The sequence below is a fragment of the Sphaeramia orbicularis genome, chromosome 6, assembly GCF_902148855.1.
Source record: "Sphaeramia orbicularis chromosome 6, fSphaOr1.1, whole genome shotgun sequence".
NCBI lineage: Eukaryota > Metazoa > Chordata > Actinopteri > Kurtiformes > Apogonidae > Sphaeramia > Sphaeramia orbicularis.
In genome coordinates, this window is record NC_043962.1 from 26,948,788 (window position 1) to 26,975,858 (window position 27,071).

At 39.5% G+C, this 27,071-nt stretch overlaps 1 protein-coding gene across 2 annotated transcripts in view; it reads right to left on the reverse strand.

Annotated features, from left to right (window-relative positions):
* Nucleotides 1–4,730: 4,730 nt before the first annotated feature.
* The window catches only part of sema3d (sema domain, immunoglobulin domain (Ig), short basic domain, secreted, (semaphorin) 3D), a 34,103-nt gene continuing 11,762 nt past the window's right edge, over nucleotides 4,731–27,071 (reverse strand). For both annotated transcript variants that reach the window (XM_030137499.1, XM_030137500.1), the window contains exons 4-18: nucleotides 24,437–24,499; nucleotides 24,201–24,320; nucleotides 23,972–24,065; nucleotides 22,966–23,094; nucleotides 21,204–21,340; nucleotides 18,714–18,828; nucleotides 18,385–18,454; nucleotides 18,146–18,290; nucleotides 17,322–17,544; nucleotides 16,861–16,949; nucleotides 16,246–16,287; nucleotides 15,264–15,421; nucleotides 12,437–12,501; nucleotides 12,144–12,283; nucleotides 4,731–5,295 (exon numbers count right to left, since the gene is read on the reverse strand). In XM_030137499.1, coding sequence (XP_029993359.1) covers nucleotides 4,831–5,295; nucleotides 12,144–12,283; nucleotides 12,437–12,501; nucleotides 15,264–15,421; nucleotides 16,246–16,287; nucleotides 16,861–16,949; nucleotides 17,322–17,544; nucleotides 18,146–18,290; nucleotides 18,385–18,454; nucleotides 18,714–18,828; nucleotides 21,204–21,340; nucleotides 22,966–23,094; nucleotides 23,972–24,065; nucleotides 24,201–24,320; nucleotides 24,437–24,499 — 2,055 coding nt within the window. In that variant the 3' untranslated portion in view covers nucleotides 4,731–4,830. The remainder of the gene's footprint in view (nucleotides 5,296–12,143; nucleotides 12,284–12,436; nucleotides 12,502–15,263; nucleotides 15,422–16,245; nucleotides 16,288–16,860; nucleotides 16,950–17,321; nucleotides 17,545–18,145; nucleotides 18,291–18,384; nucleotides 18,455–18,713; nucleotides 18,829–21,203; nucleotides 21,341–22,965; nucleotides 23,095–23,971; nucleotides 24,066–24,200; nucleotides 24,321–24,436; nucleotides 24,500–27,071) is intronic.

A 27,071-nucleotide genomic window follows, 5' to 3' on the forward strand; every position in this document is an offset into this window, starting at 1 on the left:
GCTGTTTGTGGGACTCTAAGTCCTTAGAAAAAATCAAGATATCATCAAGATATACAAACACAAAACGGTTCAAAAAGTCCCGTAGCACATCGTTAACCATGCTTTGAAACACAGCTGGAGCGTTCGCTAACCCGAACGGCATGACCAGATACTCAAAATGCCCAGATGGAGTGTTAAAGCCAGTTTTCCATTCATCCCCCTCACGTATGCGGACTAAGTGATAAGCATTTCTTAGGTCTAACTTAGTAAAGTATTGGGCCCCCTGTAGTTGGTCGAATGCGGACGCCATTAAAGGCAGGGGATGACGATTCTTTACTGTGATTTCATTTAGAGGGCTGTAGTCTATACATGGACGGAGAGAGCCGTCCTTTTTGGCAACAAAGAAAAAACCAGCCCCCGCTGGTGAGGAGGAAGGACGAATTATCCCGGACTTAAGTGATTGTTCTACGTAGTCCTCCATAGCTTTAGTCTCCGTCTGCGATAAAGAGTACATTCGTCCCTTAGGAATAGGAGCCCCTGGCAACAGATCAATGGGGCAATCATAGTCCCGGTGGGGAGGAAGAGAGGATGCCCGAGTTTTACTGAACACCTCCCTCAAGTGGTGATAGTGGGAGGGTACATTAGATAAGTCTGAAACTTCTGATTTCCCCTGATTCTGCGTGATCTTGGGGTGCTTGGTAAAGGCAGCAGAGGCCACATTGTGTGTATTGCTATCACAGTTTACATAGCAATCTTTTCCCCAGGCCTCAATCCTGCCTGTGACCCAGTCTATGGAGGGACGGTGTTTCTTTAGCCAGGGAAATCCAAGCACAATGGGGTGAGCAAGAGATTTTACAATTTGGAAATCCACCAATTCACTGTGGTCTTCTATGTTCATCTGCAGGGGTTCTGTGTGATGAGTGACCTGAAAAAGTTCCACCCCAGTAATACCCTGAGCCGTTACCCTAGAGGGAAGCTCACACATCTTTAAGCTCAAGCTTTTCACTAAAGCCTCGTCCATCAGGTTCTCATCGGCCCCTGAATCTATGAAAGCCCCCAGCTCTACCCTGCTATTACGTACAATAAAAGTAACAGGAGTCAAAGTGCGTCTGGGTGAGCTAGGAAGGGGGTGTATGCTTGTGAGTTCTTGAAGTTCAGCAGAGGAACAAGGTTTTCTTACCAGACAGGCTGCCCTCAGATGTCCCTGCTGACCACAGTAAAAACACCTCCCCTCTTGACGACGGCGCTGCCGCTCTGCTGGGGAGATGTGGGTGCGACCCAACTGCATAGGTACCTCCTCTCCAGCAGGAGGCGCTGAGGGAACGTTGGGTCTCTGAGCTGATGTGGATGGGTATGGAAGAGCTGACTGGAACGAGCGCCCGCCGTCCTCGTATTGTCGCTCCTGGTCCCTCTCCCGATTGCGGATGTCCAAGCGGGTTGCCATGGAGATCAAGGAGTCCAGGTCTGCAGGCTCCTCCAGCGGCGCCAGTTGATCTTTGATGACTCCCGACAGCCCCCGGCGGAATGCGTCCTTCAAAGCCGCATCATTCCATTCAGTGTTGTCTGCAGCTGAGCGGAAACGGATGGCATATTCACCCACGCTGAGGTCCCCCTGGCGTAGGTTTTCGAGCCTCCGGACCGCTTCGCGGGTGGGAGCAACGTGGTCGAATGCCCGTCGGAGGGCGACGAAGAATGCCTCTGCAGACTGGCAGGAGGCGGACCCCCGGTCCCACTCGCTCGTTGCCCACTCTGCTGCCCGTCCGGTGAGGTGGGAAATGATGAAAGCCAGCTTGGTATATTCTGACTCATAAATCACAGGAGACAGTTTAAAATGAAGGTCACATTGAAAAATAAATGTTCTACAGTCACCTGATTGTCCAGAGAATTTGTCAGGAGGGGCAAGCTGTGGCGAGGAGCAGGGAGGAAGGCTGACGGTGGGTTCAGCTGGCGGAGGCATTGATGAGGCCGCAGGAACCATTCTGACAGGCTGGGTAGGAACGACATTCCCAGGTTCCAGGTGAATTAGAATCCTTTGCATGGTCTGGTTAATCTTCAAAATCTGATTTGATTTATTTTCTCGGTCCCCTCGCTGCTGCTCTATGAGCTGCTGCACAGCTTGGCTCAGAGCAACGAGGTGTGCTTCAGCTTCATGGAGCCGACGTCCATGTGCTCCAACAGCTGTCAAAATTGTCTTCGTCTCGGCTGGGTCCATTCTGGTCAGTGCGTTCTGTTAAAACACGACACTAGGTGTGGACCCAAATGCATCGAGACTCCAGGATCAGTGGTCAAAAAAAAGATTTATTTTACAAAAAACAAAAGCACAAAAGACAACAAAAAGAGAAAGCACAACGTGCTCTACAAATAACCTAAAAAAACTCTAATGAACTAAAAGAGAAGTACAACGTACTCTATAAAAACTACAAAGCCTGAGAGGATAATACAAGGAACAAGATTCAAGATTCAAAATACTTAACATAAGACGGTCTTCACAAGATCACAGATACGACGCACTGACAAGACACAAAGGGAACGGGGAGAATATATAAGGGAGGCAGGGATCACAAACAGGTGTGGACAATTATGAGGAGACACCAGGTGCAGGCAATGATGGGACAGGGAAGACAAAGACAAGACTGACAGAGTGCAGACAGAACAGGAAGGAAACCACCATCACCAAAATAAAACAGGAAGAGACAAAAACCCAAAACTAAATCAACATAAACGTCGACGCATGACAGATGTAGATCTACGTAGTTAAGACATATGACATGGGCCTGTTATGTGGGGAAGGATAATTACAAAACTGTACAGACAAACTGTAGACAGAATCTGGCTTGGCTTTGTAGTGTCACTGACTATCTTCATTACTGATTATGGATATGCAATCCCTCAATTAAGTATTTTTTCCCTCTTTAAGTCTAAGATATTTTAAAGCCACTGAAAGTCCAGAGCAATGGAGAGGGACTGAGAGGGCAAGAGTACAAAAGTACAAGATTATCTGATGTGAAAAAAGACTCAATATCCAGCTCCAATACATGCCAAACCTGCTGTTAAATTAGTGGACAAAACAGGCTTCTTCCACCAATCATACTTAGATTTTTATTGCACATAAGTTAAATTGTTAAACCTTACAAGAATAATCTTTTAAAATCTGTTCTAGTCATCCTCCTGGAATCCCGCTGCTGTTCCTGTTTTTGGGGAAATGTAGTTTGTTCTTTGTAGATGACTGATAAATAAACTATAGACGAAGAAGAAGTTCTTGAAATATTTATTGTCTTTGTTACAAGAAAGGTAGAGAAATAAGTGGAGAAGCAAAATGGGAGAGTTGAATGTAAGTGCATTCACGCTGACATGTGAATAGAGAAAAAATAGAAAAATTGTGTAATGAAGAGAGACACTGTAAGTGACCAAAAAAGGAAAGTGTATTTTCAGTGTCTTAAGCTTTGGGCAGTGTTTTTAGCAGGTTCTCTACCATGTAAATGATGACGTTACTACTAAATCAGTTTCCCAGTCCCATGACTCTTATTATACCTGCACAGAAAGTTCTTTGTCACATTATTGTCAACATTAATCCACATGTGAGTGCTGTGAGATTGTATCTGTAATGAATGGGTTGAAATAGGGTCTAAGTCATATACATGAGGCTGCTTAAGGCTTTCTTCTCATCCTCATGTTGATGCTTTTGCAGCTTTATCAGTTTATTCCAGGAACGGATAACTTGGTTAGTTTGATCACAGTTTCTCATCTTTTGCATGGTTTCTCTTGACGCCACCTACTTTCTCTCTAATTCTCTCTCGCACACGCAAAACAAGACACCAGCTGGTCCTGAATCATCTTGACATCTGTATTCAGTGTACAGGGACTTGTGTTTCTATATCAGGATGGGCTCAGCTGAACTACCCCTAACCATCCTTAACCTGTGTGCTATATGCATGAGACAACACTGAACTGTACTCACTGTACGTTTGTCTTGTTGTGCATGTAAGTACTGATTTTATCTCTTTGTGTTACATAGGCAAACAATTCAGGGAACCGAGTTTCTAAGACAAATTTATTAAATAAGGTTCGCAAAACAGAAAAAAAAACACAATATCTACTTAACCTACAGAATGTAGAAGTGAAACATTTGTACAAAAATATGTCTTTTGCCCACAAAACATGATGCATGATTATAATTATAGTTATACAGATTAGGAATCAGGCTAAATTGAGCATGCTGTATCTCCTGTACATGTCATATAAATATTTACAGTCATTCAACATGAATGCATTGTCATCACCACCAATCGCATTTCTTGGTCTTACTAACGCAAAAATCTATTTAGCCTCAGTTTCATCTCTGGTACTTTTGGGCAATACTTTCTAAGTTAACGCTTAAGGAACAAAGTTGTCACCCTTCACCTTGTCGTTTACAGCTGAGGTATCACTCTACTGATTCTCAGACGAAATCATACCCATAGTGGTTTATCATTGTTTTTATGTAAAGCAACACTTTAAATAAATTTAGCCTGATTTTAAACAAGTAGTAATCAAAAAATCGGGCCATTTATTTGTAATTACAATATTGCTCATCAAGATCTTTTTTTCCTAAAAAAATGCTAGACACAAATTTTATCCAAATTTGTTTTAAAAAGTTTGGGTAGATATGAAATTACACATTTTTACATTGACTGTCACAGTTATATTATGTTTTCTTGCCACATATGTAACAGAAAGATTTTATTTTCTCATAGACTGAGCAGTAATTTCAGTTTTCGCAGTTTTGTGTAACATCTGCTTTACCTTCCAACTGTATCACCTGTGTAACAAACCCTGAATGTTTTTTTTTTTTTTTTTTTTACCACATCTTTCTCACTTCTCTGCTGTCCTCACAACCCTTCCTCGCTCCTGTTTTTCTCTCTCTTCCTCCCTCCCTGTGTGGTGTCTCCTATTCCTGCTCTTCTTCATTTCCTGGATGTGTTTCCATTTTCCTGCTCCTAAGCCTCGTCCTCGCGCCCTCGAAGGCCTCTTCTCCAGCCACAGTGAATCACAGTACTCCTCCAGAGACCTGAAGGGAGAGCTCATCACCCTCAGGTAGTCTTTGTAACGCTGCCGGGACTCCCCTCCGTGACGTGGCTCAAACACCGGGTCTTCGTTGGCCTTGGTCTTACTGTCCAGTTGTCCATGTGTTACAAGTTGAAGATTGAGACGAAGGAGAGTGTGGGTGAAGTGGGTGTGTTCTTGAGCTACGCAGATATACACCCCAGCATCAGATGCATGGAGTGAACGAATCAGGAGACCCCGATCTGTGTGTACGAGACGATCATCCAGTCTGACCTGTGTTTAAAGAAAAAGGTTATGAGTCAGAGATTTTGAATTTTAGACTAAGATTACAAAACTTTGTGCACAACATGAATCACCAAATCTATCAACATGACTGCATTTGACCAAACACATAATTAATACCCCCCACCTTGTTGACATGCATGGACATTCACACATTATTTGTCACCAAAGGTGGTTTAACATGGTAATGACCCCTGCAACAGGAAGCATGTCAAAATAGGTGTGGTGAATTTCACCCACAGTGTGGAGGCCAAAGGTCATTATATGGTGTGGAGCGATATTTAGGTGCATGAGCATAGACAAAGAAAGACCATCTGCAAACGGGTTGTGTGTGTTTGTTGAGCTTGTAGCGTGCCAATGTCTAGGTCCCTTCTTCTCATTTAGCATCCACCCTGATTCATCAGGTGGCATGGGGCTGCTGTCAGGGCCTAAAACAACACAGCTGTGTCCAGAGGACAGTGAAAGACCAAGAGAGTGTGTGGTCAGAGTGCACGCATGTGTGGATGGTTCAAAAGCATACCTCCCACTGCTCTGCTTCAAACCCCCACCCCCAGAGGTGAAGCATCTCCAGGCCTGTAGCTTTTCCACCTACTTCTACACCTACGGACTGTGACTATATGCAGACTACAGCTCTGGTGGTTTCTATGTCTGACACTGATGATGTGTTGTCCAGGCACAGGCAGACCCACATGGCTAAAAGCCTCCTTGGATCTTGACCCCTGCTCATGCTAGGTGCACTCATTTGTCTCAGATCACATTTGTATTTCCTAATACACACTTGACAAAACACATGGCCTATATAGTATAAAAAGAAATTAAATTGCTCCGTGCATCTAATAGGTATTTATGTGTTTTTTTTGTGTGTATCTTCAAGCCACTTAAAATCAGGGCATCTGTGACTAAACTGCAATGCCAGACATTTAAACTCACCCAGATGGTCTGTCTCTGTTTGTAGGATAGTGTTTATGTTTGTGTCTGTGTATATCCAGGCATGTCATTAAACACACCAAACTCTTTCAAGGCATGGAAATTCAACTTTTAAGCATATTATTTGAAGGCTTGTGTCTGCAGACACTTGTATCCATGTGGAATAAGCGTTTAATGGTCTTATAAATAAATCACAATTGAGGAAAAGTATTTCCTATGCTTAAGTAACAGGTTAAGAACTTCCCAAGCTTTCAGGGAGGTTCTGTGCTTTTTAAATGAGGGAACTGGATGAAACTCAATGTCATCCAGACTTTTCTTATTAGTAATATTCTAATGGACGAGCATTCCAGGCTGCAGGAGGTGAACTCAAACACAACCCCAAATAGACACACATTCACACACAAAAACATACCATTAGAGAGACACAATAACCTCTTCCAACTCGCATCTTTAATAGTTGAGTTTTACGAGGGAATACAAACATCTCTGTGTGTTCAAGTGGATGAAAAGTGGAGGGAAAGGCATGTGAGTGGGCTGCAGGTGCTGAGAGCAGCTGCTCAAGGTTGGATCAAAACCCATCTGGAGGCTGAAAATGTGGAGCGCAAGACCAAAAGGAAGAAACTGTGTGAAACTGTACAAACAACATAAAACACTAACTGATATGAGAAGCTGAGCTGAGTAAGAGATGACAGACAGGGGGAAACAGAATAGAAAGGAAAGCCCAGAAGGTTAGGGAGAGGATGAAATCAGCACACACACACACATCGGATGTCTCCTGGTATGGGTGTAGGTACACCACCATGACCTGCAAGAGAAAGGCCTACATCCCAAAAACCAACTGTAACTATAATATGGAACACAGTAACTGATGTAATGTGATAAAATATCTTAAATTAGCATCATCCTCATAAACAATAAACCTTTTTGTGTTGGGTTTTAATTATAAATACTAACTTTGGGGTTACTTTTTTAGCCAATGTCCTCTTTGTACAACAATACAGGTATTTCTTAGATATTATTTTGATAAAGCTAGAGGTGAATATATATTACCAGCAGTTATGAGTGAAGGAAAAAGCCTATACAAGCAAGCTCTACTGCAGAAAATGGGATCAATGGGTTTAACATAAAGGTAAATACATGTAAGCAAATAGTGCTCTGTTGTGACCACAGTAACCTGACTTTCCTCTTCTATCACCAAGATGCTACAACAAAAATATGCATAGGCTGTATCTAAATCTTAAAAAAAAAAACCTACTTGCATGTCTACTAGTTTTTTAGCTAAATGAATTCTGTCTGTGAATACAATGAATTCAAATCTGAACATTCAAACCAAGATCCATTGTATATATGTGGTTTTATTCCACTTAGAAGCATTTAAGGTTAAGATAATGAACTATTAACCCATGAAGACCCAGTGCTACTTTTATGGCAGTTCCCAAATGATTTTTTTCTCCATATTTAGCCTTTCTTAAAAAATTTCTCACCATTTATTACAATGTTATCCTCTGTTTTTTGCGTGGTTTCAGTGAAAATACTGTATTTTCCCAAATTTAATTCACTGATCATGTAGATGTTAACCCTGTAAAGCCTGAACCATTCCATCATTGACATCAAATTCCAGTTCTTTGAAACTGGATCCTTTATTGGTCCTTCTGAACAACAGAAAAAACATTCTTTCAAATATCAATTTCCATATATGAGTATCAATTTTGTATCATATTTGATAGATCGGGTCTCAATACTTAAATATTATTTTTGAACAAACAAAAACATAATATAACACAAACATGTCTAACAAATTGGTAATTCCTTTTCAAAATTGGCAAAGTTCTGCCTCCTTCCTCGTTAATGACAATCTTGTAGTGTTACTGGAAAGGCCTCTAGCGAATGAATTCCTCCCCCCTGGTGGATTATCTGTGTATTGCATGTATCTAATTTTATACATCAGGTTTTTCAAGAAAAAAAATATCAAACTGATCATGTAGAGGGCTTCAAAACTCATGTATCAAATATGATATGTTTGGCGTTACATAGTTAATAAAAGCCCAGATTAAAGTTCAGGGTTATTATACCTGACAGAGAAAATTGAAGAGAAAGTGACTTTTTCAGCAAATCTATCAATAATTGAGCATAAACCAATTGTCTACATCTACGGTCATTCATCAAACTCCATGGGTTTTACTGATGAATCAACATTGTTGAAGATGACTGTTTCTACGTTCACAACGGAGCCTCTGAACGTCCAAATGGCTCATATCTAATGACCATGAAAAGATGACAAACTGCATTTTACACCAATTAATTACATGTATTGATAGAATTAGTGGACCAACACATATTAAACATTTTAGATCAGTAGATGGATTTGGTTGCCAGTGGCTGTTTGGGTCTTTATGGGTTAACCGTGAACATCCTCATCTCAACTATGATGACCTTTGCTTCATAACATTAAAGCTTCTCTCCCTCCCAGTTTCTGTCACGTATTCTCTTTATTAGATCCCATTAGCCCGTCACTTGAAATGAATTATTGTGAAACACCGTGTAACAGTGCACTCTTTGGTGTTTTCTTTTGTGCTATTTTTTAAACTTTGGAATGGTAACTTATAGTCTTGTTTTGGACACAAAAGCAGATAAATGTTAATAATGGCAAACTTTTATTTGTCATTTTGGCCACATTTCACTGTCTGACACTAAATTAATACTGATGACATTTAACAGGAATAGTGAAGAGTTGTGAAACCGCAAATGGCTTTATGCTGCCAAACACTTCAAATATTCTCTCTCTTTACCTATTCACTGGCAGTGAAGACAGTGGATAGAATTTCAGTCACCTTGGAATGAATTTATATGTATTCCCCACCCAAGCCAAACCTCATGGACACTGCCATTATAAACATCACTGAACTGTTTGTAATCCATCATATTCTGCACATGCTGTAGGATTTTTTTTAGCTTCTGTGCCTATCACAAGACAATCCCGAGGGAGGAAGAACTCCTGCATGCACTCCTTCAACACTTTGTCTAGAGTACAATAGGTCACATATCATTGCATGCCTGGACACACAAACACAGAATACTCCCCATCGTGTTCATTACCCAAAAACACATGGCGGTCCCCGGGGAGCGTTCTGTTGTGATTTCCGCTGTAGGTGATCATACAGAAACACACACACACATGTACAAGCTGAGCAAAATACAGGGTTTTCTGCTGTGAAGGGTTGTAAAGGGACACATGGGTCTTTACTGGGCCCTGCACCTGTCAATGTGTTTACATTCACCACTGCGAGAGAGGACAGGGGACCAGTTGTGGGAGTGAAAAAGAGGAATGAGAGAGCTGAGTGGTAAGAGGGCCACTTGCAATGAGTCGCAGAAGGTTTGACTGTTGTTTGCATAGGGGAGGGGACGACACTGAGGTGCTGACTAAGCCGGTCTCAGTTGTCTCATTCAGGAGACGAGTGTCATCATCAATGAGTTCCTTTCGGCACCTCAAAGACAAACACATTATCCCTTAGTCCTTGTACTTTTTTAATCCGCCCATCCTGTGATTTTATGTTTTAAATCAATTTGTGTTCTGTTTGTAGCAATGAGATTTGTTATAATGTGGGCCAAGCAACTCAATGGGGAGATGAAAATATATAATATATAATATATGATACACAATACATAAACAGGGTGTAATGCATGGAAACATGTAAAACAAAAAACGGTTGCAATGGTATGTAAAATGCAACTTGCAACAAAAATGCTGCAATATTAAAACAGACTTTGACTTGTATTTCATCACAGGTGTCGTCTGAAGGATCAGAGGTCAACTTAAGGAGCATTCACACCAGTCCTGTTTAATTGAACTGTAGTTTGCTCAAAATGTTCGCTTTGTGTGGAAAGGTGTGAATGCACAATCCAACTCTCAGTCCGTGTCATGTTATATAAATGCAGGAAGTGGACTACAACGCAAGGTTATAATAGTTTTGGATTTTTCATTGTAGTTTAGTTATATTTATTTTTTATTTTTATTTTTTTTCTCAAATTCAGTTAGTTTTAATTAGTTTTTAGAGCAGGTTTTCTTGTTTTTATTAGTTTTCGTTTTTTTTCTAAATGCTTAGTTTTAGTTTAGTTTTAGTATTAGTTTTAGTTTTTTCAGATCTTTTATCTTCCTTGCTGTCGTATTCAAAGAAACCCCATACAGGATTCTGCTGCTTTCTCGCAACTTCATTCTCCATGTTGCCAGGTAGAGTGGTGACAAGAAGTCGACTCTAAACGACAAGTGATGGACCGTGAAGTGCCACCAGCTAAAATTGCTCCAGTGAAATAAATCGATTTCGTATCAATCCGACATTGACAAAGACGAAAACGAATGGAATTTTATCCATAATTTTTTACATTTTAGTTAGTTTCGTAAGCACACAATACAGTTTCAGTTAGTTATCATTTCTTCGCTCTTTTAAGTATAGTTTTTATTTATTTCAGTTAACGAAAATGCTTTTTTCAATTCTAGTTTTCAGCATTTCATTCATTTTTGTTAACAATAATAACCTTGCTACAATGCAGGGCATTGTGGGTAAACAGAACCTAAACAAACACTCCATGTTTCGTTTTCATCGATGTGGTGGAAATGGAAGCTGCCCTGCACTAAACAATAAATGAGTGTTCATTGTTTGTTTTGCCTTCTTCCTCAGTATTTCTCGATGCAGCCCCACCACAGGCAAGGATGGGAATACATTATTCAAGAGGCTCGGCTCCAACCCTAGTCGAACTGAGCCGACCAGACCATTACGTGTGAAAACAACCTTAGACTTGATCCCTTGCCCTTTATCACTGAAATACATTCAAATTCCTCGAGTCTGTTTTACACTGTAGAGATTGAAATATCCAAATCTCTTGCTATGTTGATTTTCAGCATTTCAAGAATTTTCTCACAAGTTTTTTGACAATGTTGTTGGTGACCTTTCCTGAATGCTACTTTTCTACCAAATCAGTCGACCGTTTACACAAACTGTAAATTATTACTTCATCATTTTAAGTCATTATTAACCCTAAACTGCCCTTGTTTCAAATTTTTCATCATGACACAACAAAACAGGAACAATGTTGGACTCAGATTCTCTACAATGTAATATGAGGTCAAAGTAAATTTTAATATCAGTTGCATTTCCCAAACATTTTGCTCTGCATTTCACCTTCTTTCACCTCCTATTCTTCCATGATCTGACTAATTTCAGAAAATGGCACTAGCCTATTGAAGCAGGGCCTATATTCTAACTATTTCATATTTGAGGTTGTTGTCTCATGTTCCTTTTCTCATTTTTCCACTCCCATCCACATTCCTGAAGAGCAAGTCTGGTTTAAATCATCACTTGCCATTTCTCACCTTCTTCAAAGACAGAGGTACTGCAGAAAGTTCCACAAAGCCCTGGACACTCATAAACATCAATAATGTCCTCATTCAGGGAAAAAAGGAGATGCCTTATTGCTCCCATATTAGCTATAATTCTACAATAGATGTGACTTTTGGGTATTCAACCTTGCTTATAAACTGTAAAGTGCGTCCTCACAGTTGGAACGCTGTTTTTATCTTGAGCAAGATAAGTAGCATCTACAGCAAAGTGATTTGTGGCACAGTTACTGATCCGTTAAAGTCTCATATTCCATCACAGAAAACTGGAAGTTGAACCTGATAGATGTGTTATGATGTTCCACAGTACTTATGTAACAAATTCTTAGAGTGGCAAATGACTATCCTCTGCTCTGTAACCTCCCTGCCTCCATGACTTAAAAAGAAGTGACTTCTCAGGTACAGTAAACTGAGAAGAAAGACAAACAATGGTGACCTTCAGATGTCAAGATGTACCACAGAAGAAAAATAGAAAAGAGGTGGATCAGAGACTTGTGTGTAGATGCGAGTGGCCTCTAACCTCCTCCCTGCGTTCAGATCCAGGTCTGTGTATGTACCACCGGATCTGGGCCTGCTGAGATTTGGGAATACACTCCAGGAAGGTGGAGTTGTTCTGTACACCGAACAGGATTCTTTCCTCCACTTGTCTCCCACTCAGACCTAAAGAAAACAAGTCAGTTATTGATCCAAGTTGAAGCTTCTTCTTGGTTCTGGCAGAAGTAAAACATCCTCCAGTGATGACTTCATCTGATAAATGGATCAGACGGAGAAAACAGACAAATACAGGATGAACTTGTAACTAAATCTACGTACTATCTTCTGTGTCCCAACACTGACTGGCTGGATCTCCATTCTTGATGTCCTGTCTTCTGGCTCGCCTGTTGAATAGGAATAAAAACACAATATTACACTGTGGGGTGAACTTTTTTTTTTTTAACCCACAAAGACCCAAACAAATCATCCACCAATATAAAATGTTTAATAGCTTTTGATCCATTAAACCTATCAATCCATGTAAATAATTGGTGTAAAATACAATTTGTCGCCTTTTCATGGTCATCAGACCCATTTGGACATTCAGAGGCTCCCTTGGTCGTCTTCTACAACATTGATTCACCAGTAAAATCCATGGAATTTGATCAATAACAGTGGATGGAGACATTGGGTTTATGTTCAGTTAATGAGAGATTTTGTTGAAAAAGTCACAATTTCTTGATTTTTCTCTGCTTTTGATATTAATTCAATTCAATTTATTTGTAGAGCCCTATATCACAACAAAGTTGCCTCACAGGGCTTTACAGAATTAGTTGGATATGGAAACAAACAACAGTCAAATAAACAGTAGATGAAGGAAATGGGTAAGGGAAAACTCCAAAAACCCAGTGGGGAAAGAGAAACTTTGGGGAGAACCACAGTGAAGGACAGATCCACTCCCATGGACAGACAAGCTATAGATGCACCAGGACTGATGGACATCCATTTGCGGATGTAGTTCCAGTCTGTAAAGATGCAGTAGGATGGGGGCACATGAGGGGGTCCATCTAGTCAGATGAGACAGGTGAGGATGAGAAGGTCCATCCGATATTATGACAGTTAACTTTAATCTGAGCTTTTATGAACATCTACATGACCAGTCAATTAAATATGGAAAAATACCTGATTGTTATTGAAGAAATGCAAAATACAGAGGATAATATCAGAATAAATGGTGACAAATGGTGAAAAAATAATTCTGGAACTGCCACAGAAGTCACACTGGGTCTTAATGGGTTAAATACTGCAGAGAGCTGTCTCAGTCATATCTACAGCTTCATTTAAGAGGATTTTTGATGACATACTGATTGGATTTTATTGCCTAAACCAAAAACATCTTCTTCGTATTACTTAACTAACTAAAACAGCAACTTGAATTACATTATTTAGAAAAATCTTGTATAATCATGTGCAGTTTTGTTGTTGCTGGTAAATACAGCCAGTTCAATCTTTTATGTCTTCAGATGCTTCTAAAAGAAACATCTGAGGGTCATTGGCAGATCGAAAGCTTATTGATTACGCTTCATCAATAAATATACTAGAAGAAAATGTCACTAAACTGTAGTAAATAGCTATGAATGAATTCCTTTGACCTCTGGGTGATGTTGCTCACTTGGGCTCCTTCAGTTTGTATTGATTTCACCTCCTCCACCTCCTGTTAGTGTGTGTGTATGATAGGACATCTGCAGCCTCAATGACATTGTGAAGATCAGCTTTCAAAGAGCCCTTGACACCAAAAGCAGGGCCTCCACTGTTGCACAAATCATAACAGAGCCTCCCCACTGGCCAACAATATGGCAGGGTGGCCCCTGACTGTAGGGTATAGATCCTGTACAGACTAGATTTGTGCAAGCAGGAACACAAACAAAAACACACACACATATTTTCGACTACACTCGGGAGGTGTGGAATGACAATAGCATTAATCAGCAAGAAGCAGAATCTCCAATCAAAGCCTCAGTGCTCAATTGGACTAAAACTCCCTGGCCTGGAAAAATGCTGAAGAAGTATGGAAAACCAAAATAGAGAACATATTTAGCAACAAATATAAACTCCTTTTGACAGCCCCAGAATAAGGGAACACACACACTATAAGAAAGTAGGGCAACAAAGGGTCACTTTAAAGCACTTACCAGTCTTGTTCCTTTTGTTCATTTTGAAAGACATGCTTTTCACTTCCATTGTTATACTAAATTAAACTGTGCCACATATTTTGTGAACACATGTGTGATCAAACAACACATGACAGTAAGAAATGAATGTGACCAGACAAAAGAAAGTTGCTTCTAAGACGGAGTCTATGGAAAAAGAACACACTAATTAATTTTAAAGGATTTGGTTGCTTTTTTTTGTAAAGCAGTGAAATGGCTCTAGAATGGAACTAATTACACCACATTATTATAAGTGTCATACAGTAAATGAATGTTATTTTGTATGTTGGACACTAACACTGCTGTTTAGATTCATTATTTTTTTCTAGTAAATAATAACTTTCAATTTAAGATGAGTTTTGTTCATTATTCTATAACAGCAGAGTTTCACAGTTGCAAAACCAAAGACTGTACTGACATTACTAGCACAACTTGAATTTATAGTCACAGTAAATTATAGCAGATGTGCTTTTAACAAAGTCCCAGGGTTACAATTAGGCAACATCCTCTTCTCCTACAATGTAGGTAGTCCATTTCTTCCGTTTTTTGAAAGTGGGCCCCTCTAGATTTTATGTTTTCGATCACAAATAACTCATTAATTATATCCATCCATTACTTAAGGACTTCAGGGTTAAACCAGTTTTTGGTGATAGTCTTCTTACTAACAACATCCTAGAGTTTCCACAATTACATTTTTTCAGTAAAAATATCCTCTCTAATTACACCAAGACAAATCAGTTTCATATAATGGGGAATTTCTTTTTTTAAAATTAAGAATATTTGCCCCCCCAAAATTTACATTTTTGGGATTTTTTGCTTTTAATGAATCAAACCATAATGTTTTGGATAATGTGTCATGATAACGATGCTTAGTGTTTAAGCGTTTTGCATCAGAACAGAGGCTGGTGCTTTCTTTCAAAGGAGAAACAGAGAATATGACTTATATGTTTTTATACCTCTTTGATGCAGGAATGTATCTTGAACAGGTATGTCCATCCCAGGCACAGTAGGGGTCTCTTGCCAGGCAGCACTCAGCACAGGCATGTCCATAGAGGTGACATCTACTTAGTGAAACCTGGGCAAGACCCTCACTTGAACCCACGTACAGCTGTTGCTGTGGTAAAACACACATCATGGAAATATGACTCATTTTGCCAAATCGAGCATCTAAAAACGAAATACTGGGGCAGAGCTGCAATAAATGCATACATGCAAATACAAGAGTTGTATAAATATGTAGTTATTTTAGTTCTGTATAATGTCTTGTATGTAAATGTATGCACCAAAAGGGATTATTTAATTTCCTCTCAATTTTGGGAAAAGTTGCTTGTTAGATGTAACAAAAGTTAAATCACATGTCATAGCAAATAAAACATTAAGACAGTTCCTTTTTCACCTCTAACACATCTACCCTCCAAAATGGCAAAATGAATTAAGGAGGCCACAGAGACAGGAAACCACTGAGATTTAAGGATTTCTGCATGGGAGGAATTTTTACAAATGTGCTCTTAGGATCTGCTCTGACTCGTCCAAAGTTAACGAGATTCCCAAACAGAACTTCAACAACAACTACTGAAAACACTCACAAGCATGCACTTACAGACACACACACACACACACACACACACACACACATAGGTCAAATGCTTCAGGAGATTAATGGAAACTGTGATTGGGGTTGAAGTGTCTACTGACACCCCTGACCCTAAGATAATGAGGCAGAAGGGGGAGAGACAGCTAGAAAGAAAAGGGAACACTTAAAGAGAGAGAGAACATTAGAATACATGAATGAAATGGGGCAAAGAAACAGTATGCTTAGTGCCACATAACATATTACGTGCAGAAAACTGAACACAGGTGGCATAAATGAAGGCAGAAAGCTGGAAAGACACACAGAAGCACAGCATGGGAATAAAAAAGATAGAAATGAGGTCAAACCTGTTTAGAAGACATTTCCATACTGAGGATGGGACTGGGACTCTGAAAAACATAACAAAAAAACAAGGTGAGTTTAGCAGCTTCACCACCCCAAGAAATGTGTATTCCTAGTGTGCTATTTTATTCACAGATGAATTTGTTTATTGCTTAATTATTCATGCTGTCTGTGCCAAAGGTTAATACTGAACTGGTGTGAAATGATATTTATAAGTGCTGCTGTTACTGTTATAGAGCTGGTGCCATTGGACACAAAGTGATTTTAAATGACACAAGGGCAGATTTATCTGGCTGTATATATATTTATACACTGATATCAGCAAAGTCTTTACATTTTTAAAAAAAATTATACTATAACTTATTTATATTGTCATATAATTTACACAATGTTCTGCACATGTATGTTTGGCTGCAACCCTGTCTGAAACTTTATCATTGGTGCTGTTCCCTGTTCTTGGCCAGGATGCTCAAAAGGCTTCCCTGGCTGAAAAAAAAAATCAATAGTAATAAAATGTAATCTTCTGTCCCACTGAGGATGGCTGGAGGACAGTCAATGCTGTTGCTCATTGGAGGTGTGTTGTGTGTATTCACAGATATGTAACCATGTAGTGAAAAAACCTGGAAAACTTGAAGTTCTTCAAGCACCACTTCCTCTGTTGGCCAGTTTTCTTGAGTGATGCTCACCACCTTCAGAACTGAACCAACATCTACAGCAGGAAAAAGCAACATACTTTTCAGACAGAAATTATAAATCATATAAGTCATCCATGAACACACAACACTGACCTACTCAAAGCTGATTCAAAAGCTCATCACTGGACCATTCTAATACTTGAACAATTTCACAAATATTAGAATTATTAAAATTTGTAAATATAAATTACATATTGTTAAAATAATTATAAGTGCATCAATGTTGAAACCCAAAAGAGGGTACTGTATCAAAGTTCAGCTGCTATTCATCATGTCTCCAGGCTAAACTAAGACCTTCTCAGGTAAATCAGTTGGGCCTGTGAGACTATGAACTTCATATGATCATCTAGTGCCCTCTGTTGGTCAAGCAGAGAAGAGTGACTCACCTGTTCCAAGAAACATGACTTCATATTGTCCATCCTCTGCTAAAACTCTGTCCACCACAATCTGCGTCAGGGTGTAGTCTACTCGGACACGTGTGAACACAGGGCGACCAGTCAGCGGATACACAGGGCGGTACATCAGAGGGTGGAAGCGAATGAAACTGATCACCTCATCTGGAAAGTCTTTAGTGGTCTTAATCCTCGGGTCATATGTTTTGCTTGGACACTAAAGAGCAAAATAAAAAATGTTAACTTGTGCAACATTTTAAAAGTCACATGATGGTTTCATTCTCATTCATTCATTTAGTAATTCCTTTCTCTTGTCATTCCTCCATGAAAGCGGCATCTTGTTACTCCATTTACTAGTGCATGTCTCCCTCTAGTGGCTATTCCAACAATTGCAGGATGCAAAGCACATCTGGAACATCTGTTTTACGCCTGTTCCACCTTTCAGTATATTTATATTACCCCAACACAGTGCTCACTGAGCTGCACACTTGAAGTTTACCCCCAAGTTCACCATAAATTCTTATAACCCCTTGATTAACTTTTTTTAAACAAAATGAAAAAAGAACCTGATTAAAATGTAACGTGACCTCTTTAGAGCCGAGGCTATGTCATATACCCTGAGGTTACATATATGAACATGTACACTCTGACAAACTCTGAACATTTCACCTTTTAATACTCGGAGGCATACATTTGGTAATTATTATTTCGTAATTAGCAAAAACAGCAGATTTTATTTATGTAATTAAAAGAAAATATTTCAAAGGGGGGATCATTCTTTATTTGTCTTTTTCTTTTTTTTTTTGCTATTAACGTACTGTTCCGGGACGGGGATATGGTATCCTCCCCTCATATTCCACCCATCGGTGGTCGGGTCCTTCCTTGTGGGCGTAAGGTCCATTAAACACAGCCCTTATGTCTGCCATACTGTACACACATACTGCTGAACCATGGAAAATGGAGCTGAGGGGAACGTGAAAACAAGAACGGGGTTAAATACGGGGTGAAAAGGGTGATAGGAAAGGTGATGATGACATGTGATGACTACTGTGCATACCTGGTGGTGGTGAAGACCGCATACACTGTTGGGTTTTTGTCATCTCTGTTAGGGAGCAAGAAGACATCCTCTGCATAGGAGAAATGGAAATGATATCAAGGCATTTGCATCACATGTCAGTTTTACGTCTAAGTGTAAGTATTTCATTACACCTTCTTCAGGTTTTATTTATATGGTGCAGCTGCTGTGGTTTACAACTGGCCACTGAAGAGCTGCACTACTGGCACAATTCAAAATTAGGTCTCTCGCTGAAGTACACTCTGAAGGCAGCTTCTAGAAGCTGTAGCTGAATTTACTGGCCTATATATTCACTTAATCTTTTCACTTACGCAGCTCATCAAAGTGTGTGTCCACTCCGTCGGGTCCAGGGATAGAGCACACAAGCCTGGCTTTGAGGAAGGTGGTCCATTTGTTGGTCAGGCTCCTCAGCCCACCCACATCATTCTGAAATACAACCACATACCTCTGTAACAAAACCCCACTCTGCATAGTGCAGCTGTCCAAGATGGTCAAAGAACAGTCACAATTAATAATGCACACTTGGTACTAGGCCACAATCTGACTGTAATCTGTCTAATGGACCTAAAAACAGAGACAACACACAGCATCCCGGTCTGACTCAGAATCCTTGCACTAATTAGAAAAATAAACAAGTGACCCGCCTGCTTTCAGAATGGATTTGCTTATTTGCAAAGCACAAAGGTGACCTTGTTAGAATAACGACAGCCAAGAGTAATTGAAAAGGGAGAGGGAAGGGAACGAGAAGAAAAAGGGAGAGACATAAAAAGAAATGGAAGCGTGGAATGTTGGAGAGGAGCATAAAATCAAGTGGAGCTGTTGATTAATAATGCAGGTTTCATTTTAGCATAAGAATTGCTGTTTTAAGTGGTAACCTTTGATTCAGCTATGGTGAGAGTGCTCAAGTACACTTTTTTGTCGTGCATTGAAAACTAAAGAGAATCTCCCTATTAAACTTGGCCAGAGCGCTAGTAAGTAGTAAAGTAGAGACCTGTGTTTAAAAGACAAAAAAAAAATGCAAGCACTTAATGAGGATGTTTCACCATTGTGATCATCTACAAAGAGGACAGAAATGAAGGGCCCTCGTTATTTTTATATGCAAGAACTAAATGAAAGTGAAGAGAAACACAAGGAGTGAAAGAGAGCGATAGTTAGAAGAGTAAGACTGTAATCCAGAGGAATCTCCTTCCAGTCTGCCTTACAGCTTACTCCCAAGTCATAAATACGCTGAAAGCTTTTCTCAAAGAATGTAGCAATAGACCTTCAAGCACTAATAGCAAACTGCTGTCTGGGATAGTGCCATTTGGAATGACATACAACACACTATATGCTATACAAAAGGTCCCCAATCATCAATTTATCCTGCTTTTGTCCCCAGTCAGCTGTACATTGGCCAGTCAGGCTTATACAGTAGTGCAGCTCTGTTTTGATGAGCTGTCAAACAGAATTTAATAAGCAGTGAAACATGATAGGCGTCACAAATGTCTTGCAGTATGTAACGACTGAACAGAGATGCAGTTCGTACTGCATAAATGAAGGGTTTTAGCTCTGGATTTGGGACTGTTCCTCCAGCAACAAAGCTTTGAAATAACTTCAAGCTTTTTGTGTCCACATTTTGTGCGATGTGACGACTTTGCGCTAATGCAAGAAATACATGATGCAAGAAAATCAGCACTAGCAAGATGACGCCAAGACCTTTCAATCAGGGACAACCAATGCGGTGGCATGTTGAATTCCTTATCAGTGGAGTACAGAGTGGTAAAAACCATGATTTACTGCCCCTGACAGCCACAGCTCACTGCTCTTTCAGAGATCTACAAAAGAAGAATGTATTAGGAAGGCCTCCTCCTGGGGGACATAAAGCACTTCAGTAGTGGCCGACACAGAGATCCTTATCCAATCAAATCTCTGTAGAAAATAATGTTACCCCCCTCGACATACCCTGTAAGAGGTCTTGCACTCCTGCTGTCTTTTTGTTCTAGTCCAATACATCTTTTAGTCTTGCTCCCGCTTTGTAAAAAAACAAAAAACAAAAAAAACAAAAACAAGACCATTTCTCCTACTACAAACTCATTCATTCATGCCAAAATATCCACAGTTTTAAAGCACTTTACAAATGGATGGTCTGGTCACAGTGAAAGGGAGGGTGGGGCTTATTGTTAATTGCCGGGCCATTCCATCCTTGGCTCTTTCTTATCTTTGTTGGTACGTGCTTTTCGTTGTTTACCATGTTGGTATGTGTCACTTCGATTACCACTAATGGTATATGATTATTGTTGTAATATATTGTATTATAAGTTATGCAGACTATCATTTACATAGTTACTATGTGTAGTATACGTTAGTTTTCCTAATCGGTTTACTATCAGTTATTTACATTATTAGGAATCTAAACAGATGTTACTATATCATTAAGGAAGCAAAAGTAATGTGTCATGTTGTATAAATGCGAGATGGGGGTGGGATTTAATATGTTTTCTTCTTTCCATTCCTTTTTGAGCAATATATATTGAATTTGTTTTATTACTAATGTACATGGCTATTGATATATTGTCTTGATCACCTTTATTTATTAATGTATTTGCTCTGATATTAATTCCTTGTATACATAATTTTTTTTAGTTTTTTCTTCTGCTCAAAACAAATAAATGAATGAATGAATTCAAAACATCCATGCATCCTGGTTTGGGATTCCCCTGTTTTATTCTTTCTCCCATACTTGCCCATCTGTTGTTTCCTTACACCCCCTCATGATTCTGCGTACCTCCCACTTTCTACACTTCACTTGTGTAATATCTCACCTTGCACACACGAGCCACTCGGGACAGGATGCTCTTGTCGTTGCCCTCCCAGGACACTTCACGGAAGAAAAAGTATATCTTATCATCATCTGGATTGTAGGTGTCTGCAATGGGCTGAGCAGATATAAACCTGGCCTCTAAAGACATAAAAAGGAAAAAGGAGGATGGGGAGAGTGTTGAAAAAAAAAAGTCAGATAATAGTTTTGCCATGCGCTGCAGCTTAGTGATGGCATTTATGTTATACTTTGCTCAAGTTTATTTACAGTTTTGCTCTTTTACTGAAGAAAGGTTGATTTATTTCTGTTTCTCTTAACTTAGTTCAAATGTGGGAAGCACATCAATCTTTAAACTGTCTTGTAGTTTACTGCATGGAAATGGTTGCCACAACATTTTTACCTTTCCCCAAATTAATAGTAATGTCAGTATTCAGATCCTATAATAATGATATAGTGCTACAATAGTGTGACCCAAGCGTCCTGTTGTCAAAATCCTATACATCTCATGGTATAGCTGTATGTAAAAGCTAAATAAAACTGTCAAATAAATCTAATGAAGCAGAAAGTACAATATTTGTCTCAGAAATGAGGCAAAAAAGTGGCACATACAGAAGTTCTTATATACAAGAAAAACATTTCAAAACTGCAAATTTGTACAGTAGTTAAGTAGTAGTAAATATATCACCACAGACATGAAACCAGTTCAGGTCTGTGCTCTAATCTCACCCATTACAGGATGAAAGGGGATAACTGTTTCCAAAGCAAATAATATGAATATTTTGTGATTATTGTTTTCAGGCAGAGAAGACAGGGAGGATATTGTTAGAGGAAAGGCGGCTGGAAAACTGTATGTAATGTAGGGAATAGTGGAAAGGAGACACGAAAACACGTAACCATCAGTGTCCTGATTCAGAAGGGAACTAGTCCAAAGGCTTAAGTGTTGCAGTGACATTACATCAACATTAGCTCGACCCCTCGAAGCGGAGCCAACCACCCGAGGGTGATTCCCCAACTGGAACAGCTTAATATATGACTGCTCATGCACTCGCCAGAAGGTCATTGATAGTCCTGCAGCATTGAAAAGACGTTCCCCAGACATACAGAGAAAGAAAGACGGCAAGAAGTAATATGCTTTTTCTCTCTCTCTGTCTTGTCCTGAGCCAACATATGCTGTATACACACACTGAGAGAGAGAGAGAGAGAGAGAGACAGAGAGAGACAGAGAGAGGACTTAACCAAGAGAAAAAGACGTAATTGCTACAAACATCCCTGACTCTGTGGTTGTGAAATGTGGAGACCATGTGTAAGGATTTAGATCCCAGTGACAACTGTTGATACACGACGACCCATCAGTGGCTGTAAAACACTCAAGCCCGGAGATGTATACAGAAAGTAGACTCCTTCCGCCAAGATGAGTATGTGCAGTGTGCATGTGTGCATGTGTGTGTGTGTGTGTGTGTGTGTGTGTGTGTCTGTCTGTCGTTGCATGTGGCTGTGACTAAGACCGTGAACTTTGTGGCACACTGTAAATTCCCCAGTAGGTGTGGTCTCCGTTCAGCTATGGCATTCATATAAAAGTTCCAGCTAAACGAAAAAGTGGGCTGTTTCCTCTGCAGAGGAATGCCAATAACCATCCTGAGGGCACAGAGAGCCTTCTTTGTATCGGCTGACAAGCTGGAACTTTGGAAAAAAAAAAAAAAAAAAGCAATAACAAGTTTTGAGTGCACTCAGCGTGTTAATGTGGATATGCACTAGCATGTGCGTACCATTGATCCAGTAGTCTTCAGAGATGTCTGTGCGTATGTAGTGCTGATCGGGTGGAGGGCCTAGGGAGCGTGTGAACGTTGTGTCTTTACCCAGGAAGTCTGAAGCGGTGCCTGAATACAGATACTGATCTGGACCAGTGAAAGAAAAAGATCAGTCTATCATCACAATGCAATACAATATCAATAACTTTAATCCTTTTAATTTAATTCATATTTTTATTATAAGATCATATCAAAAACTGTTTAAACTTTTGCAACTATTTTATCCTGTGTCCTGACACCTTTCAGTCAGTCTGTCAGAAGTCTTTTCTTTCCAACTCAAAAGCCTCCTAATGATCCTACTGCTTCTGAAATTAAAGCTTCCTCTTCAAACCTGTCTTGGTCATTGGTAAGACATTAAGTGACTGTTTAGCCTGAAAGTTATTGTGGTACAATGTTGCTTTCGTCATCTGTGTTATGAGGAAAAGGAACTAAAAACCAAGTTGAACTCAACACTAGCTTTTGATTCAAAATGTTACTAACAATGTGAAAATAAACACTTCAAGTTGCAACAAAAATGAATAACATCAACACTTTGGCAAGAGCAGAACAAAGCTCTTATCATTACAAATCAGCAACACCAAATTACTGAGGTTGGTGTTTTTTGAACACTTTGTTCGATAGATTGATAGTTCACCTTTTTTCTACTTTACTGCAGTGATCCCATGTATAAACACAAAGACTAAAAAATATTTCAAGAAACTAACATAGAAAGAGAGATAAGGCACACGCTTGTTTACGGTTCTCTGCCAAGTAACTTTCTGCTTTGTCTGCTTGCGTCTAAATTAGCAAAAGTGCCGGGAAAACAGATAAATAAATATAAAATTATCCAAACAACTGAGTGGAGATTTGAAGAGAAACATAATTTATTCTCGGGGAAATGGTGCTTCGGAGCAATAAAATTCTGCTGCATGAGCGATAAGGAATGCGGAGGATTGCTGCAGTATTGTATGATGGCTCATCTTACCTGAGAGGACTGATGTGAATGGCTGCAAGGGATCAAAAGGACATTTCAGTCTGCCAGACTCCAAAGTGCTAGACAGCAGTTGGAACACACCATCCTGAGAGTCGATAAGAAAGGAGGGAAGATATTATTACACTAAGTACTATAAGGACATTCAAACATTTACATCCAACTCTTAAACCTCAGCGAAATCCATTCTAAGAATTATTCACTTATCATACATCTACTTTACCTCTCTGCGCCCGGTAATTTCAATGAACGCACAGGTGGGGTGGAAGGCTCCTGTCCCACAGGCATAGACGTGCGTTTGATTGTAGTTGTGGAGGACCCTGACAAAGTTTGCGCACTCCAGCTAGGACAGACAAGGGCAGACACAGATACTGAAAACGCCACTGGCACTGTATATTCTATATTACAACACATAATGTTTGTGATCTATATCATCTTTTTTCAAGTGGGGACACTTACGTTCACATTTTTTCCTGCCAGTTTGCACATCTCCACTCTGTCCCGAGAGGCAGGCCAGTAAATCTAAAGACAGACAAATAAAAGGAGAAACGTTTCACCTTGAATTAAGTCCAATAACCTAGAGTGGATGTAAGCCTTTGACTGTAAATCAAAAATAGTCACAAATGTGGAAAAAAGATTTTGCAGTAAATAGTGCATAGTTTGTCTGTCTGTCTGTCTTCTTGTCTGTCTTTCCACCTGCCCATTCGGCCACGTCCGTCTGTACAATTCGTCCAATTGTGTCCAATTGTGTCTAATTTGTCCCATCAGTTTTTGTTCACAATATTATATGTTCATGTTAGGGCTATCACAGTATATGAAATGGGGTGGATGTTGGTCAGTCGGGAGTAATCACTGTTTGTAAATAATTCAAATCTAAAGTAAAGTCCTCCGATTGGGGGGGGGGCAAAAAAATAAAAGAAAAACTAGTGCAAAGTTTGGATGCTTACAAATGCATGTTCAAATCCACATAGAAATGCAAAACAATTTGTATACATGTAGAACAATTTTATAAATATGCATATCATAACAGGAATGAATATTAGTAATACATTCAATTCTGTGCTTAGCAATATCAGGTCATCCACTCACACAACTATTAGTTAATAAATGCAAAAGTGTCACAAGTACTTTTAGCCATTCACATTTGGTGTGGGCAGTAAAACCACAATGCAATACTATAGCCAGACAGCATAACATCAAGACTTTACAGTGAATGCAATTAGGAACATAATAACAGATGAAACAACAATAATAAGCAAGGAAATTGATAATGGAGGGAGACACACTAGAATATTTGTGTTAAATGAACTCAAAGATATTGCACGTTTATTCCTTAATTTTTATGATTGTGAAACTGAAGTTAAAAATTGTGATATAAAATGTGATATTCATTTAGGCCATGTACAATTACATGTGTTCAAATTGCATGATATTTGTTTGTGTCCCAGCATTATGTACAAATCCTAAGTATCTGCAGTCTTGTTTTCTTTTGTAGATCATGTAACACACTTTGGAATCATTGCACAAAGAACAAACATTCATGGTTCTATAATTTTCATCTGTTTAAGTCTTTCATTTGCAGTTAGATCTACATTCAGTATTGTGTGTTCAAGCAGCGAGATGTTCACAGCACAACAGCCAGAGGATCATCAATCTCATAAGAAGTCTCATCATAAATCTTCTAATAAGTCTTTACATTTCCTACTTGTTCATTTTGGAGTGAGCATAAAGTCCCCCTTGAGCAAAATATGTTTTACTTATTGTTCTCACCTTGTCAAAACTAACCTTGTTCTTTCTTGTGTCGTTCTGTAAGACTTTAGGGATTATAGAGTAAGTGCTCCCATTTGTACGACACATAGCACCTTCAGGTGCTATTATACAGAAAACAGTGGATAGAGATTTACTGTCCCTTCGCTGTACCCCATCATGTCCATACATGTGTTATAACAGGCTTATGTGCTTAGTGTGTTACCTCCCCTAAACCCTACCATGGAGAGCTATCGCCAAACTTACTCATGGGTCAACTGAGCCTGAAAACGCATGCAAACACGTTACACATTAAAACATCTCATGATTCCAAATCATTGCATACCACTGAGGAATTGGTACATAAAACCAGTGTTACAACATGACCTGCTTCAGTACAAGGATGTGAAAAGGATTAAAAATCGTTTTGAACCACTCAAAACCAACTATCATAGAACTATCTGCAATTCCTTGAAAAAATGAAGTTAGATAGAACTAGCTCAAAAACAAGTGGTAGTATTTTATCGCCATAGGGTCCCTCAGCAGGTATGCCTTTTCATTAACTGATAAACACTAAGTTTGTGTCTCTGGATTAAATTCACTGCCTAGAACTGGTCCCATACAGCCCTAATAATTAGTCTTTCAGAGTGTATCTCCCTGGCATCAGTATCAGTGACTAGTGAGGCAGCAGAAAAGCAACACTTTGAGAGCAAAACTAAGAGTTAAAACAACCAGATAATGATCAAATAAACACTCTGTCGTCCCACTTTCAGATCAACCTCAGCTGCACAAACACAGTCACATCTACAAATTTCCACACATGGCATTCGTCCAGAAGCATTTGTGTGTTTGTGTATACATTAGAGTATGTGTGCCCTGTTCATGTGTACACTGTATGTGTGTGTGTGTGCATATTTAACAAGACGATGACCCTGACTTCATCAGACAGACAGTTTCACACTGCTGTTGACTGAAAGGTGACCTTTTTACTCTAGAATAATACATGTCTGAGTGCATTCCAGCTTATCAGTGTCGAAGTGGAAAAAAAATATTTGACATCACCCCAGTTAATGGCACGACAGGTATAAGTGTCATGTAATAATGATCTATACACAGAGAATAGCAGAGGTTATTAGAGTGTCTCAAGTGACTCCAAGCATAAGTTTGCATGAGACTGGGGATTGGGGTCGATGCGTATATGAGAGAGAAACTCCATCTCTTGTTCAGACTTGAATTTCCTCCAGCACTATCCCTCTGTCAGTGGGTGTGGGGACTCTTTAAACTGCTGTAAACACTTCAGTTTCTACCTAAACAACCTCTCAAGTATGGCAAATGGCCTACAGAGCCA